At 41.9% G+C, this 16,284-nt stretch overlaps 1 protein-coding gene across 4 annotated transcripts in view; it reads right to left on the reverse strand.

Moving 5' to 3' along the window:
* Positions 1-3,328: 3,328 nt before the first annotated feature.
* Positions 3,329-16,284, reverse strand: part of ANKRD44 (ankyrin repeat domain 44) — a 319,359-nt gene continuing 306,403 nt past the window's right edge. For 2 of the 4 annotated variants that reach the window (XM_046018759.1, XM_046018757.1), the window contains exons 23-28: positions 15,704-15,787; positions 14,117-14,262; positions 13,621-13,703; positions 11,164-11,246; positions 10,013-10,104; positions 3,329-7,659 (exon numbers count right to left, since the gene is read on the reverse strand). In XM_046018759.1, coding sequence (XP_045874715.1) covers positions 7,412-7,659; positions 10,013-10,104; positions 11,164-11,246; positions 13,621-13,703; positions 14,117-14,262; positions 15,704-15,787 — 736 coding nt within the window. In that variant the 3' untranslated portion in view covers positions 3,329-7,411. Of the gene's footprint in view, positions 9,248-10,012; positions 10,105-11,163; positions 11,247-13,620; positions 13,704-14,116; positions 14,263-15,703; positions 15,788-16,284 lie in introns of all 4 variants that reach the window. The other 2 variants (XM_046018760.1, XM_046018761.1) reach the window with 2 other exon arrangements.

Here is a 16,284-nt window from a genome sequence, read left to right on the forward strand (position 1 = left end):
TCAAAATGAAATAGGACCACAGCCATTTTTCTGCTTATAACTTCTCCAGTTGATTTTTATCACATTCAGAGTAAAACAGAAACTACTTCTCCTGGCTCGTAAAATCTAATTAGATCTGGTCTCAGATTGCTCTTAATCTCATCTTCTACCACCCTTCCCACACCCCACAAGTCTCCAGCCAAACGGGCCCCATTTCTGTTCCTAGAACATGCCAACCTCATTTCTGCCTTTGGGTGTTGGCACTGACTGTTCCCTTTCTTCTGATCTTCATATGGTTGGCAACTTCTTGTCATTAAGATCTGAGCTTAGATTCTGTAATTCTTAGGAAACCCGACTGTAAGAAAGATGGGTTATTCAAGTTCTCAAACCTGCCGTGCACTTTCAACTGAGTATAAACATGGGCAAGGTTTTTGTATTCGAAGTACTGCTTCAACATTTTTACTTTAGAAAATTACAAAATTCCTCTAGATTTAACTTCATTCAACTGTCACTTCTCTATGTGGTGGCAACCACAAAGACAAAAAAAAAAAAAAAAAGTATCCTAGAAATTGTGTCTACTAGTGCCCAGAGAACTACGTGAGACAACAGTTCTTTGTTGCCAGAACTTGCTGGGTGACCGTGGCCCAGGTCCCACATCTTGGTGAACGGGGTTCCCCCGCCTGTGAAGAAGAGACAGCGATTCCCTGGTTAAGACAAGGAAGGTACATCTGCCTATGTACGTTCATGTATTTAATAACAAAGGAATTAAATCTTCGTCTCAAATCGATACAGTGCTTTCTCCGTTTCCACTCACCTGCATGTGATCTCTTCTGGAAAAAACACACAACCAGGGACCATTCTCGGTCTTTGCTTCTGAAATCCTTTTTCTTAAGCTTAGAGCTTGTTTATGCAACTCCTGTGAAAATCGATGTAAAAATACGGCTGGCTTCACAAATAATTAATTGACGAAAAATGACTGAGAAGCAGGAGGGGTGAGGAGGCGGACGAGCAGGAGGTGGGGGAGCACGGGCATTGGGGGTAGGGAAGCCGTACGCAGGCCTTGGTGGGACATCGGGTACCCCCGGCCTTGTACTGTTAGTGCAGTAAATGCTGCAGCAAAGCCTCCCACCCACCAGTCCCTGGGTCAGTCACGAATGCTCACATTTTCCGATGACTCCCTGGAGTGCTTGAAAATTAATGCACGGCAGAGCCATTCTCTGCTGCTTTGCATTTTACAGCAAATGTTTCTTTAGCATGAAATTTGCTACAGACAATTCATATAGTGCTTTTACCCACAATATTTTTATGTTATGTTAATAGCCTTTTAGCTTAATGTCTTTGTGCCTTGCAAGCTAATTCTGGAACACATGAAGTGTGTAAAACGAGGGACAGATGCGTGAGCATCTAAACCCACCGAGTGGAAGTAGAGAGAAGGATCCTTTAAACAAGCAATTTGGAGACAAAGTGCCCACATCAATGTTCAACAACAGAACCGCTGCCGTGGAGGTCATTAGCCCCTCTCTGTTTGCTTGAGAGAGCTCAAGTGCAATCAGGGGATCCCTACGTTGTTTTTGAGTTTAAAAGGTAAAGTAAACAGTTTCCTTAGCAAGGAAAGAAGCAAGCAAGAAGCTCTTGTAGGAGGACACTAGACTCTGGAAGGACAGTGTGACAGATCCGGAGTCATAACCTGCTTCCCAGATAGTTCCCAGTGATTCCTGCCTCCTGGTCATCACACCCTTTGGTAATAACCCTTCCCTTGAATGTGGGACAAATCCAGCGACTTGCTTCTTGTGAATAAAATACAGGGAAATGATGGAATGGCAGTTCAGTATTCAGTTTAAAAGCTGTCACGTCGGTCTTGCACTTTCTCTTTCCGGCTTTTCTCAGCTTGCTAGTTCTTGTGACGTCAGCTGCCACGTTTGGAGCTGCCATTTTTTTGGAATGGCCCATTCGGCATGCAAGTGAAGGCAGCTAACGGCCTTCAAGGAACTGGAGCCTCAGTCCAACAACCCACAGAGAATCTGCCAACAACCAGATGAGTGAGCTTAGAAATGGATCTTTCCTTGGCTCACACCATGGTTACAGCCCCCGGGGGGGCCCCTGTGGTAGAAGACCCAACTCAGTCATGCCTGGACTCCAGACTCTCAGAAACTATGAGATTTAATAAACATTTGCTGTTTGAAGCCACTGAGTGGCTGTTACATGACATTGTAACAGACATGTAACGGACATGTAACAGACATCATCACATCTGTTACATGAGGTTGGATAACCAATGCAGCCGCTCAGCTCTAGACTACTGAGAGTACCCACCTGAGGTGTGATTCCAGCTTTACGGTCTTCAGGAATGACGCGCACCCACAGCTGCATATTTGAGTAAGGAGTGAGACATTGCAAAGTGCGAAACCTCTCTGAACACCTCTAGCAGGAAAAAAACGCCAACAATCGGAAAACATTATTGCCAGGACGGCATAAAAGAAAGAACCTATTGGCACAGGTTGTGCATTGACAGCGTCAATTATACACAGTCGAGCAAATTATACAATTTCTCTGGGATTCCGTCTCTTCATGGAGAAGATGGCGCCGGGGTCAGGCTAGACTTAGCAAGAACTGCAAGCTTTCTCAGACACTGCTTTGAGAACTCAGGAAGGCGCCCCCCCCCCCCCCCCCCGAAGGCTCTTTCTCATCCGCTGGAAACAGTGTCACTGGGAATTTGTTCCTTAACGCTTCTAGGGACTGTCCCTGAAATGATTACTTTAGCAGAGAAATTTTGGATGGTGAGACAGAGGAAATTCGCCAGCGACTTCTAAGAATAGTGTGGAGAGGTAGGACCCTGTGTTGTCCCGAAGCGGTTGAAGGGTTTTAGTGGTGGCCATAAAAGGAAGTGTGGTTGATTCCACCATTTTGACGACCTGGTAGGCTTCCTCCTTTCTGATATATGTGATCTACACAATCAGCCCCATCTCCCTTCTCCCCTTGATCACAAGGGAGCTGGAGCAAACTCCCATTCAGTCACAGCCACTGTATTAAATGTTACGGTTCCCATTATCCCTGTCCTCATTTTTCTACTTCTAGTTTATCACACGCCCGTTGTTGCAGGCCCGCTCAAATCATTTCCAGAAAACGGTCGTTAATATATATAACATACACAAATACACATGTCTGACTCCCCCCGCCCCCGCCAATTGCAATGTTACAAACAGAAATGCAAATCTGGAACTATTCTTCTATCTTGATTAGTCACTTTCAAAATGTAAGGTCATTTGGGCTTCAGTGGAAGCAAAGATCTAAATTAGCAGAGTAACTGGTAAAACAGGATAAATCGGAAAAAGTAAAGACAAACACAAGCTGCAACAATATTTGTACCGTTTTTATTTGTAAAAATAACCATCTGAATGCATTTCCATAGTATATTACAGTTAAGTACTTCATTACATTATTAGCATTCAGTAGTTGAAAAAGTATTAAACTGTGCTTGAAAAGATTCAGATTGGTTCAAAGTCATTCACTGAACTAAAAGTCATTTCCCTCATTTTTACAGTCATGACATTTACCAGAGTCATTCAACTCCAATTTACATAAGCAAACATTACAGACAAAATCCCACTGAAAGCATCAAACAGTATTTTATGCTGTTACAAATATGTTATACAAAATATAACACTGGCACCAGATTTGTATCCTCGTGCTTTGCAAAGATATATCGCACATGCTAAAGCATAAAACACGTGGACAAAACTACCAAACGAAAGGTATTTGCATTGAATTTTTAGATCACTGCGTAAGAAACGCATAGAATTACATTTTTACACACACTCAGATTGTCACTATCTTAAAACGCTTTTCCCCTCTAACATTGACCTATGGTTTACAGTTTTGTAAGAAGAAAGCATTTTAGCACTGCAAAATTAAACATAATTCCTATAGAAAACTTCGGCAGTTTCATTTTCATTTCTAAGCAGGTAAGGGGAAAGAGGAAAAAGACACTTTATACATCCAAAGAAAGGCTGAAATGAAAACTCACTGGTATTATATTGCTCTGATAACACTCAAAGGAAAAAAATACAAAACATTTCACAGAACATCTTCAGAATATACAAATATAAAAGGCACTCTAACTTCATATTACAAGACAAAAAAAAGGGATGAGTTCTTCAACCAACGCAACAGATAAGCAAACCAGATTGCTCAACAGTACGAATAGTGCAGCAGATCCGTTTGATGTTGTTTTAATTTCATAATAAAATTAAAAAAAAATCAAGCAGCTTGACTGCCTAAAGTACCAAAACATACTACAGTGCCCTTTTAGTAGTGATAAATAGAAATCCCCTGAGCTTTTTACTGTAGAATCATAGCAGATTTTAGGCAATTTGGAGATAGTAATGGATTTACCAAGGACAGGCAGACACGGCGAGTAGGTAAGTGCGATGAAAACGTGATCCCTGTGAATATGGTTGAAATACAGACTAAAAATAACACAGTCAGGTAAAAAGCACTAAACAACCAAGGCTTGGTTAAAAGCACAAAGCTGCGTGTGTGTGTGTGTGTGTGTGTGTGTGTGTGTTTTGCTTAGAAAGCTACATTGCAAATCTAGTTCTATTTCTAAGAGATGTACTGAAAACACACAGAACTCATAGTTTTTGAAGTCACTTCCTAAAGAAAGAAAATTTGGTCTCGGGGAACAGAGAAACAGTGAGAGAGTGGGAGAGAGATTTGATTCCATGGACAATTCGTGGCGAGCGTGAGTTCATTTTGTTCCTTTGTCCTCCTTCTTTCTATCCGTGAGAGAGTGGGGGAAAATCAAAATGCAGCTATGTGGAGAGAAATGTCCCCGGGCCGGCACTGCTCTACCTTCCTTGTTCTCTGTGCTACTCTACAGGAAAAACGTGAATGCTGCTTCACCATTACAAGCGGTCATTTCCTTTCCTGCTTTAAACGCCAACGGACCAAGATTTCCATTCACTTCTAGAAAAAGACACCACAGTATATCGTGCTTTTTTACCACTGGAGCTCCCTTACTTTTCAGTGTTTTGGTAAAGATAAGGTCGTTATTGCTCATTAGCAACTTACCTACTTTTCAAAAATTCATCTTCTCTAAATGAACAAAAAGGACAGAGGAAGGAGGGGACCACGACACCAAAACATGAAAAAACAATGGTGGTGTCGAAAACTTCCCGGGAAATTATTACCCATTCTGTAAGTCCTCTGAACAAGTTCTCACTTGTGAAGAACCCAAAGTGAGTTTTGCATTAAGTCAGGATATTAAAAGAGTAAGAGTAAAGTCTTTAATGATTAGAGGAAAAGTAGAATACAGCGTGTGTATTTGATCCGGATATGCTAGAACGCTGTTTTAAAAATACCTCACATACATTAGAAAATAGAAATTTCCAGGGTTGAAAATGGAACTGATTATAAAATGTCAGAGTCCTGACAACATGTTTCTCTCCTGTTTCTTCCTCAAGTGGAAAATAGCACGTGAGCTGGTGATTTGCATTTCCTCTCCTGGTTACGCGTGCTCACACACTGACATCATTTCCCATTAGGTTACTGGGACCACGTGAGATTTTTCAGTGTGTTCAGAGTAATTTCCGTAAATTTCTTTGGGCCACCTTTGTGCGTATGACCCACCATACACCTTGGTTCTCAGCTTGCAGAAGAGCATAAGGATGGCGGTGTCTCCCAAGCTCTCCAGGCTGGCTACAGATGGGGCTGAGCAATGGAGGCTGTACCCCTCTCCAACAGACATGGAAGAGCCCGAGGAAACCTCAGCAGCGGAAATGCTGGGCTTGGCCCCAGGCCGGCCGGCTAGCTCGGCAAGGGTCCTGCGTGCTTTCCTGCTTTTGTGTTATTCCAAGTAAGACACACAGCGGTTAAAGGAGAGAACAACCAGTGGATGTTTCCTCGGCCTTTGTTTCATTTCAAATAAATATAAACACATTTACATCAAAAGTATATGAACATTTTTCTCTAGTTTGGCAAAAAAAATAAGCCTTGGTCAATAGGTCATCAGTTACAAATGTTAAGCCACCAACTAGAAATCTGTGTCATAAGAAATATAAAACACAACAAAGACTGTTACACAAAAAGATTACATTTTAACTCCATAGAAAAGCTACTTCAGTTCTCACTTCCATTTTGAAGGAAAGCAATTTAAATTCTTCTGTTTTAGACTGAAGCAGTTTGGTCCTCACGTACAGCTGGTTGATGAACTACAGACATACATATATATATATATACACATATACATATACATATGTGTGTGTGTGTATGTGCGTAATGTTTAAAGAGTCTCATTCTTCTTTTTGTACAGCTATTCCAGGTGCAGAACGGGGTCCATTTGACCTAGAAGCTTTGGCAGAGGGAGCAGACACAGTATTCACTATGTTGATTCGATCATCAAGCAACTCTCAAGTGGCTTTAATTTCCACATCACCCATTTCTACCTTCTGTTTTGTACCTTGTTTCCCTTTGTCGTCACCCTTCCACTCACTTGGTATGACCTTGACTGAGAAGCTCATTTAATACTTTACTACTGATAAGCAATGCTGATGGTTCTGACCTTTTTAAAAAGCTAGCATTCTGATTTAAGGATGAAATAACAAATAAATAAAAGGTAGCCACATATTAAATCTGCATATGTCTCAAAGTTCTGGTGCAATATAACTTTTCACCTGAAATGTTATTAGACAGATTCGGGTTCAATCAGGTGGCGGAAAATTAGTCCCAGGCTCGTTACAGGGAGTACTGGGGGCCTTATTTGTGTTAAAAGAAAAAAGCAACTTAAATTTTTGGTGAATTTTTCCATTCATCTGGCAACTTTAATAAAAATCCTTGGAAAGAAGTTCTGGATATTTAAGTGCTTGCTATAGAGAGGATATGCATAATTGGACTCCCTTAAAAAGATTATTACAGGCATCATTTCTGAAGATGAACACCTCTAGCTTTGGCTTCTAGTGAGGAAGTAAACATCAAAGTGAGAAGAGGTTTGAGGCAATTCCTATCCTCTCTTTCCCTCCCCTCAGGGGACACAAATGTCACACTGATATACTTCTGAGAACTCACTGCTGAGTGAGTAAATGAAAAAAAAATTCTTTCTAGAGAACAGTTCCCCCTCAATTGCATTATGCCAAAAGAAAAAGAATCAAATGCATTTTTTACTTAAAATGTCTTACTTAAAATGAGAGGTAGACTTGCACAGAAGTAGCTTAGATCTAAGGAAAATGTGAAAACACAAATAAAAATCAGGGCCCATTTCTGTGAGTGCCTTGCCCTAGAGCCTAGCTGCCCTCCATGGATTTGATTAATTCCTTTTCTACTGGCTTCTGGAAGCCCAGGCCCATAATAATACTCGAACACGACACAAGCCTGGAATTCATGTTTCTTTCCCTTCTTCCAATATGGGTGATCAAGGAAAAGCTTCTACAGTCCAACATCAAAACGTTTCGGAATCAGAGTCATTTTCATTGTACCCATCCTCTGAGCCTACGTTGTTACTGCACAGGCTAACCATGCTACCCAGATTGGAGAGGGTCGTCCTGCTCAAATTGTCTTTTTTAAAACAAACGAAGTTGACAGCCGTCATTGTACTGGAAGGAGAAAAAGGCATCATGGTAGCCAAAATGAGGGCCAGGCAGTCAGCCACGTCTTTGTTAGGAGCGCAAGCCAGGGCCGGGGTATGACCTGGGCGTAAATGCAGACAAGGCAGTGGTTAGTCCAAGAAATCCAAAGGCGGCGTGAGCATTCCACAGTACATCTCATACGACCTCACACGCGGAGATGTATGTTGAGTTAGAAATCATGCCAGGCAAAAAGAGGAATTACTTCCCACAAGTCATGCTAGGGGTCAGGCTAGAGGGAACTGGGAGGGGGAGACATTTTACGAAGGGGACTTGGTTTTTCCGTTTACATGACAACAAGCACTATGTTATCCGAAGTTAGGCAGAACTCTAGTCTTCATCTAATGAACAGAGACACAAGGGGGCAGGGGTGGGACCCAATGACACACACACAAACGACACCCCCCAAACAAAAACAAAAACAAAAAAGACAGCACCAGGACAACTACAAAGGTGTTTGCACTTGAGAGCACACGCACACCATGCGCCTCAGGCCTGGGCCAGAGCACTCTCATTCTGAGAACAATGACTTTCATAGTAGGTAATCGTGTGTCGGATTCGAAAACATCGAAAATCCCAAGTCTGCAAACGCGACTAATGCAGTTTTCTTGCTTTACGTGTGTTTATATAAAGTATGTACCCATGAACTCGTTCTAGGAAAATGGAATCCCTGGAGCAGATCAGACAGGAAAGCACGGGCTGTTTGTGATTTAAAACTTACTGTCGTTTAAGAGAAATTTAACAGAATTTTAAAAAATAGCAACACCAACCAACCAAAGTCCCAAAGCCCAACCATGACTGGTGTGGGAAAATGGCCGTGGAGTTGTGTCATTCTCCACCATTTAGACTTGATGGGTCCCATCCGGAAGAGAAAACTAACTTAACACGTGCAGGGGAAGGTAGATACATTCCGTGACTTAATTATCGCCCTCATCCAACCTGTATTCTACTGACCTGAAAGGGTCCATCTATGCCCTCCGCCCGCAGATTTCCTATTACCCCTCCCTTATTTATTCAGAGTTAGTGGCTCAATAAAACTCCACATTTTGTCAACTTCTATCAACATTGGAGAGTTTCTGCCCCTCCCCCAGCCCCCAACAGATCGTTCCTCTCTGCAGCATGAAACCAAGTAAGAACAGACAGGAACCTTAACATTCCATCCCACGGAAGTCACCAATGAGTAAAGGATTTATGAGTGTCGTGCTGGACAAAACTGCCTCAAACTGTTCCCAGGCCTCTGGGATGCAACTGAGCTCCAGAAAGGCCTCAGTTCCACTGACCCAGGGCTCTTGTTCCTAAGGTTGCTGTTGGCCGGGGAAGCCTCGGATGCAGCAGGCTTACCACCGAGAAACACACAACTGATTTCTTTTGAGCTCTCTGGGCCATTTTGAAGAAAAAAAACTGTGTACTTCTGCATGCCAACCCTAAGATATATAATAGTGGTAAGAGGGCGAGGGAAAGGGAGGAGGGACAACTGAGGAGATGAGGCAATAGAGAACTTTCTGCACCTCCTAGATGAGTCAGGTTGGGGACAGAGAGGGGTACATGCTAGGATAAACGGGGCTGGAAACAAACTAGTAGGAATTCGCTAATGATGTCACATGGCTAATGCTTACTTCTGAGAAACAGGCATGGGCTGCTAGTTCCAATACCTGTAATAAGCAGTTAATTGAGTTCGTTAATGATAGTACGTTAATCCAATGCCACCATTAATGACACACTGAAAAAATTACATCATTCATAGATATCCAGAAATTCGTCTTTCGCTCCCCAAGGTTAATAGGTATTGTGCTTAAAATGGTAGTTTCACATAATTCTGTTATTCATTCGTTTTCCAAGGAAGCAGAGTAGAAAGCTTCTGTTGAGAGTTAGTTCATTTAGAAAAGGAATGTTACATAGATCAGGAGAAGCTTTCAAGCCTAGAAAGTCATTAAAAAAATTGTACTCCTGTTCCCCAGATATCCTTACTGAGAATAGGAGTTTTGATCTGTTCTTTAAAAAGAAGTTTGATCTCAGAATGAACTGAAATACAAAGACCTAGGTTTTCCTTGGAGCCCTTGAGCATGCACTAATGACACGTGTGGTCTCTAACTCTCCAGCGCGCGCACTTAGAACTCCGAATGCCCGTCTGCCGGCTTTTCAGTGTGTCCAAAAGGGCCGAGCCGCCACGCTGGGGGTTAGAGACGAGCTGCTGGTGTTACATGCAGAATGGAAGGCACTGGGGGGCTGCGCGTGGACCACGTGTTTTACGAAGACAGACAGGACAGACTATCCCTGCTGGATTTCTCACACACAGAAACTGCCAAGGGGGAGAGAATTCTTACTGCCTTTTTAATGAGCTCCTATCATCCTCACATCCCCCCGGCTTCACGGCACAGGGAAGGCACCTGCGGCAACTGCTTACCGTTCCCACTTACCGTTTTCATCCACAGCGAGTACACAGGCCCCTTTGGCCAACAGCTCCTCAACCACCACCTTCAAGCCGTTTCGCGCAGCAACGTGGAGGGGTCTGAAAGAAGACAGCCAGCGTCAACTGGGATACGAATTTGTGTGAGAACGTGTCATTGTGGGGAGCTGCATTGCCAAAAGGAAGAAAATACTTAAGAAAATACCTAATAAATATATGTATATTTATTAAGTATTTTCTTAAGTATAAGTATTTTCTTATATATAAATATATATTTATATATAAATATAAAATAAATACTTAAGAAAATACGTGCATATTTTTACTTTTTTAAAATAAAAATATTTGTCAATCAGATCTTTTCCAGGTGTTAATGATCCAACTCTTCTTCCACGTTGGCCCAGATTTCTCTGCAGATACGACAAATATTCTGGATCTCAAACGACCTCAATGATAGTAAATAGGAAGCCAAAAAAGGAACATAAGCTCCAGCTTGCTTTCTAGAAGGTTCTTTGCCCCTTCCTTTCTACCTCAGCATTTGAATCACTGTTTCACACGGTCCATCAAGATGACTGGTATTAATATCACCCATATATATTTATCTTAAACTTCCCTGTTATTACTAAATGCACTAAATGATATTTTATTGAATTTAGAATACCTTAAAGAATAATGTCAAACCCAGTATATTCATTTCTTCTATACCCTTCTTAAGAAACTTAATGGGAAAAAAAAAATCCCAATATTCCTTTGCCCTTAAATGCATAGGCAATTTCCTAAGATGGGAAATGAATCAGATTTAGGTCTTTCATGGTGAGGATTACACTGAATCATATTAAACTATAACGAAGACAAACTGTTTAGAAACTCTTCAAATGTATTCTGGGAACATGATTTATAAAACTGTCATTTTCCAGTAAGAATACATAATGCTAATATATTATATTACAAAATTCTATGAAGGCATAACAAAATAAAGATTCTAACTAAAAATGTCTAGCTTGGTCAGCATTTGTAGGTATGTGACTATAAACTTCGTGAAGGAGAAGCCAGGTCTGTGTTTTTCACCACTGTATTCTCGGTACACAGCATACTCTAAATATTTGTCAAATCAACGACTATGAATCTGGGTCCAAATCAAACTTTAGAAGTCACACTTACGTCTGCAGTGCATTATTTTTTGCATTAATAAGGCTCTCGTCTTGTATCTTGTCAAGTATTAACAAGGCACATTTTTCATGACCCTAATAAAGAAAAAAAAAAGGTAAGAAACACGGGACAGAAACAGAGAAAAGCTCCTGAAGAATTACTTCATCATGCTTTAAATTTAAAATGAACATCATTTGCCTAAAAACATTTTATAAGGCAACTTTCTGAGTAATTCCTTTTTCTTCTAAAAAACAAATGATTAAAGGATCCTAGACTCTCAAAGATTCTGGGTAAGGTCTTAGGACTTGAATAATGTAAACCTGATCTAAAATATTAATATTGTGGGTGCCTGGGTGGCTCAGTCGTTTAAGCGGCTGCCTTCCACTCAGGTCATGATCCCAGGGTCCTGGGATGGAGGCTCGCATCAGGCTTCCTGCTGGGCCCTCTCCCACTCCCCCTGCTTGTGTTCCCTCTCTCACATTCTCTGTCAGATAAGTAAAATGAAATCTTTAAAAAATAAATATTAATATTTCGAAGAAAACTGCAGCAGTAGTGTTGAGAGTACTGAGCAGAAGCTAGCTCAGCAAGGCCAATTGGCAAACAGAGAGTAGAATTAGAAGCAGCCTTTTAAATCCATCAACACTACCTTTTAAACATTCGTCAAGTCCCATCTCCTACTTCAAGCTGTCACTGACGGCTTCAGGGACCCATCTACCCTTTAAATTTCCATGACGTCTGTTATCAGTATCACTTATCACTGTGTACTGCCTCATGCTGGGAAGGACTTTCAGGAAAGCTCCTTCTTTTCTTCCTCAACCAGGGCAAGATACCCCCTTGTATCTTAGAGGAGATGGTTGATAATTAAAAAAAAAAAAAAAAAAATTAACTGGAAAGTCTAGAGACCTTCCACGATTTCAGGTCTATGCCCTGGTTTTCTAAACCCTTGTTCCTCAAAGCGTGGCCTACAGACCGGCAACCTGGGAGTTAGAAACGTTGACTCTCGGGCCCCACTCTAGACCTGCATTTTGACAAGAGCCTCTGGTGATTCATTTTGCACAATAAAGTTTGAAGAGCACTGAACTTCTCTTCCTGAAAACACTACACTTTGAAATAAACTTCATGAAACGGGGCCCTTTATGGGGTTTCCATGGGCTTCCCAGGGCAAGAAGTGAGAAAGTACAACAGCTGAAAGGAAGAGCCAAAGCTCCGCCTTTAATCCCATTACCATGTTGGCGTAAACCACCCCCACTGGCATGAACTGGAATCACACACTATATCGCTTAGAAGGGAGCCCCAGAAATGTAATTTCAGAAACGTCCATGGAGTTGTCATTCTCACGCGCTGCCGGTGGAGTGTAAATGGTTGTGATCTTATGAGAGGTACATCTGGGCTGAAAAATCTTCACAGCTTTAGGCTCAATGGTTTTACATTTAGGAATCTATCTTAAAGGAACGAGTAAGAATTCTTCAAAAAAAGAATTCTCTACAACTGGCACTACCTATAGTGGCATATGTTTGAAAACAAGCAAATGTCTAACCATCGAGGAGGGGTGGAACAAGGGATGGCCCATTCTTCAGGCAGAATACCATATCTTCTAAGACGTGATACAATTGGATATCTAGAAGAAAGATATTCATGGGCCGTGTGGGGGACTCTGTCGCTTAAGCATCACACTCTTGATTTCCGCTCAGGTCATGATCTCATGGGCTTCACATCAGGCTCTGCGCTCAGCAGGGAGTCTGCTTGAAGATTCTCTCCCTTTGCGCCCCCCCCCCCCCCCCCGTCCCTCTAAAATAAATAAATTGGTCTTAATTTAAGGTTTGTTTTTTTTTTTGGTTTTAAGATTTTAAAACATGATCTCGCTTTTGTAAAATTGTGTATATTTATATATCATTTATCTTTTACAGAAGCAGGAATCTTGAGCTACATATGAACACAATGCTATTTAAAAAAGAAAAACAAAAAACCTGGAACACATTCCTTGCATTGAACTATGCACCAGGAAAAAGGGGCAAAGGGTAGAAATGCACGCGAACGCACTTATTTGCCTCCAAGGAGAGTATTTTTGGGGCTGTTATAAATTACAACGTCTTCGAAGGGAACAAAATGAAAACAAGTGGACCTGCTTATATTTAAGAAGCCACATAACTAAGGTCCTAACCTGTGTTTAAACCCAAGTTGATGTGGTACTACACCCCCTAGAGACAGAGGGAGGGACAGCATCAGGAGACAGACTACATAACAATGGGGGTGGCCGGTGCCCTGGAAAGCATATCCTCGTCAACCCCTCTGTGCGTCTGCCCTGTGGCTTCTTCCCCGTCCATTCTGCTGACGGCTGACAACCCCCTGGGAAAATGTACATCTTAATTAAGAGCCCTGACACACCCTTCCGAGACAGCATTTAAGTGGTCCAGTGGAATGAGCATGAATGCAACACGAAGTAACCCTGTTTGAAATTCATTTACATACTTTGCTACTAGCCAGATGTAAGGGTGTGTTCAAGTCTTTATCCTTTACAGTCAGATCGGCCAGGGCACTGTTCACCAAAATATCTACAGAAAAAGCCAAAAGAGAGTTACTTAGGCGACATGCTAATTTCAAGAACGCATTCAAATTAGTATGGACACGTCATCATAGTTGATGTTTTTAAAGAAAAAAGGGAAAAATTTATTGCCCTACTGTTCTGCTGAAATCCAAGGTCTACAGACATTCTTTGTAATCATCTTTGTAGTTTTGTTATTTCCAGGTAAAATAATGCTGTTCTGTGCTTGGTCTCTCAATGCTGAGACCTTTTATTGCTCAAAGACAAGGTCCACCAATCATCAAATAACTGGGGACTGAAATGTGGCTGAAATAAAACGTCGGCCTTTTTTACAGGCACATACCAACACAACCGATTTCTCGGTTTTACAGTCCCCGCGCTTGGGCCGGGCAGGAGCACGAAGCCCGCCGGCCGCGCACGTACCCACGGCGCCCGCCTGCCCGTTCTCGGCCGCCATCATCAGAGCCGTCTTCCCGGAGTGGTCCGCGGCGTTCACCTCCGCGTGGTGTCTCAGGAGAAGCTGCAAGCACTCCACGTGGTCAGCAAATGCCGCCGCGTGCAGGGGTGTCCTAATGATGGAAAACAGGTAGGACTCTAGCTCCTTGTAAATGTAACACTCTCTCTGTAGACGCCCGAGAAGCGTGGGCACAGCGTCAGCCCAGGGGCTTAGAACTTCTCAGGTTACAGAAATAACAATTACGCCTTCTCTGAAGTCCATTCGGGGTGGACACCGAACAGTCACCTATGTGAATGGCGCCCCCTAGATTTCGAGGGTGGCAGTGGTGGCCCTGATAATGAAATCAGCATCTTTACTGACCCTTTGATGTTGAGTTCCAGTGACTTCTCATTTTTGATAAAGATACTTTCAGATTTGGAGCGCCCGGCTGGCTCAGTCAGTAGACTGCATGACTCTTAAGGTGGGGCTGTGGTTTGAGCCCCACATTGGGTGTAGAGATTACTTAAAAAGGATACTTTCAAAATTAAGCCTTAGATTTGTAGATAAGTAGGCATTTAAATAATTAAAAAAGCCCCCATTATCTAATATGGAGAGTTGATTTTTCCAAGAGCACAAATTGTATTATTTATCAAAATTAAAAATTAAATCTAAAACTTCATCTCCTAAATATACTTGGTCATGTGAACTGACACATAAAATACTAGGCTGTTTCATAGTAAAATATTAGAAACAGTAAAATATTAGAAACAACGAAATGTTCTTCAATAGAAGACAGGCTGAGTAAGCGTCTGTCCATTCAATGAAGTAATATCCAGCTTTAAAAAGAATATGGTAAATCTACATATTCTGGTATGAAAAGTTCTCCAAGAGACACTAAAAGCAGAGCACTGCAATAGAATTCTCCTATTTGCATAAAAAGAACATGAGCATATATTTTCATATATGGTGGTAGCTATGTACAGAAAATATTGGAGAGAATATAAAAATTTTAAAAGAATAGTTTAAGGTAGTTTTCTAGATGGAAGAAAAGACTAAAAGTAATTTCTCCTAATTATATACTCTTTATTATATTTGATTTCTAAAAGCCATTCTTTTAGAGATGCCTGGCTGGTTCACTAGGTAGAGCACGTGACTCTTGATCTCAGGGTTGTAAGTTTGAGCCCCATGTTGGGTACAGAGATTACGGAAACAAAATAATTTTTAAAAAAGATAAATAAAAAAATAAAAACCATGCTTTCATGTTACTTTTTCAATTAAAAAATAACAAGTGGGGGCGCCTGGGTGGCTCAGTGGATTAAGCCGCTGCCTTCGGCTCGGGTCATGATCTCAGGGTCCTGAGATCGAGCCCTGCATCGGGCTCTCTGCTCTGCGGGGAGCCTGCTTCCTCCTCTCTCTCTGCCTGCCTCTCTGCCTACTTGTGATCTCTCTCTCTCTGTCAAATAAATAAATAAAATCTTTAAAAAAAAAATAACAAGGGTTTGGCTACTTTGCAACCACAAAGCAGAGACTAAGACTGATGAAGACAAGAGGCATGCTGCCTTCGGATCACTTACCTGCCTCTGTCATCTCTGCAATTGACAATACTGGCGTCTATGGCCCCAAGTAGCAACGATGCACAATTCTCATGATCATTTATTCTAAAATGAAAAGATTTGACATTTAAAAAAACTATATATCCCCTCCTACTCCATCGTCCCGTGCACCTTAATATTTAACAATCAGACATGTTTCAAAAATGTCTGGTGCAAATCTCTGTGCTCTCTGTTCTGTTCCAATAATTCAAGGAGACAATGTAGGTCCTACAGATAAACTTTACTTAACACTTCCTGAGGCAGGCAGTCTCACTCTCAAGAGTCCATCTGAACCATTTTAGTGACGAGGTGGGATTTGAAGTTGACTCCTCACAGCCTGCAGGAGCGGACATGGAGACAAGGCACCTGCCGAACACTCTGAGTCCACTGTTCCTCTTGCTGCCAAGGGCTAAGGGCGAGTCACTCTTGGATTTGAGGTCTGCCTCCTTGTGTGTGACTCTCTAAGCCAAACAAACTTCATCCAAAACTTTTTAAGGGAAAGTTCCCAGAAAGATTCTGCGATGCAGAAGAGGCCCTGGGACAGCTAGAGTGGGAATCCACAA

The sequence above is a fragment of the Meles meles genome, chromosome 9 (genome assembly GCF_922984935.1).
Source record: "Meles meles chromosome 9, mMelMel3.1 paternal haplotype, whole genome shotgun sequence".
Taxonomy (NCBI): Eukaryota; Metazoa; Chordata; class Mammalia; order Carnivora; family Mustelidae; genus Meles; species Meles meles.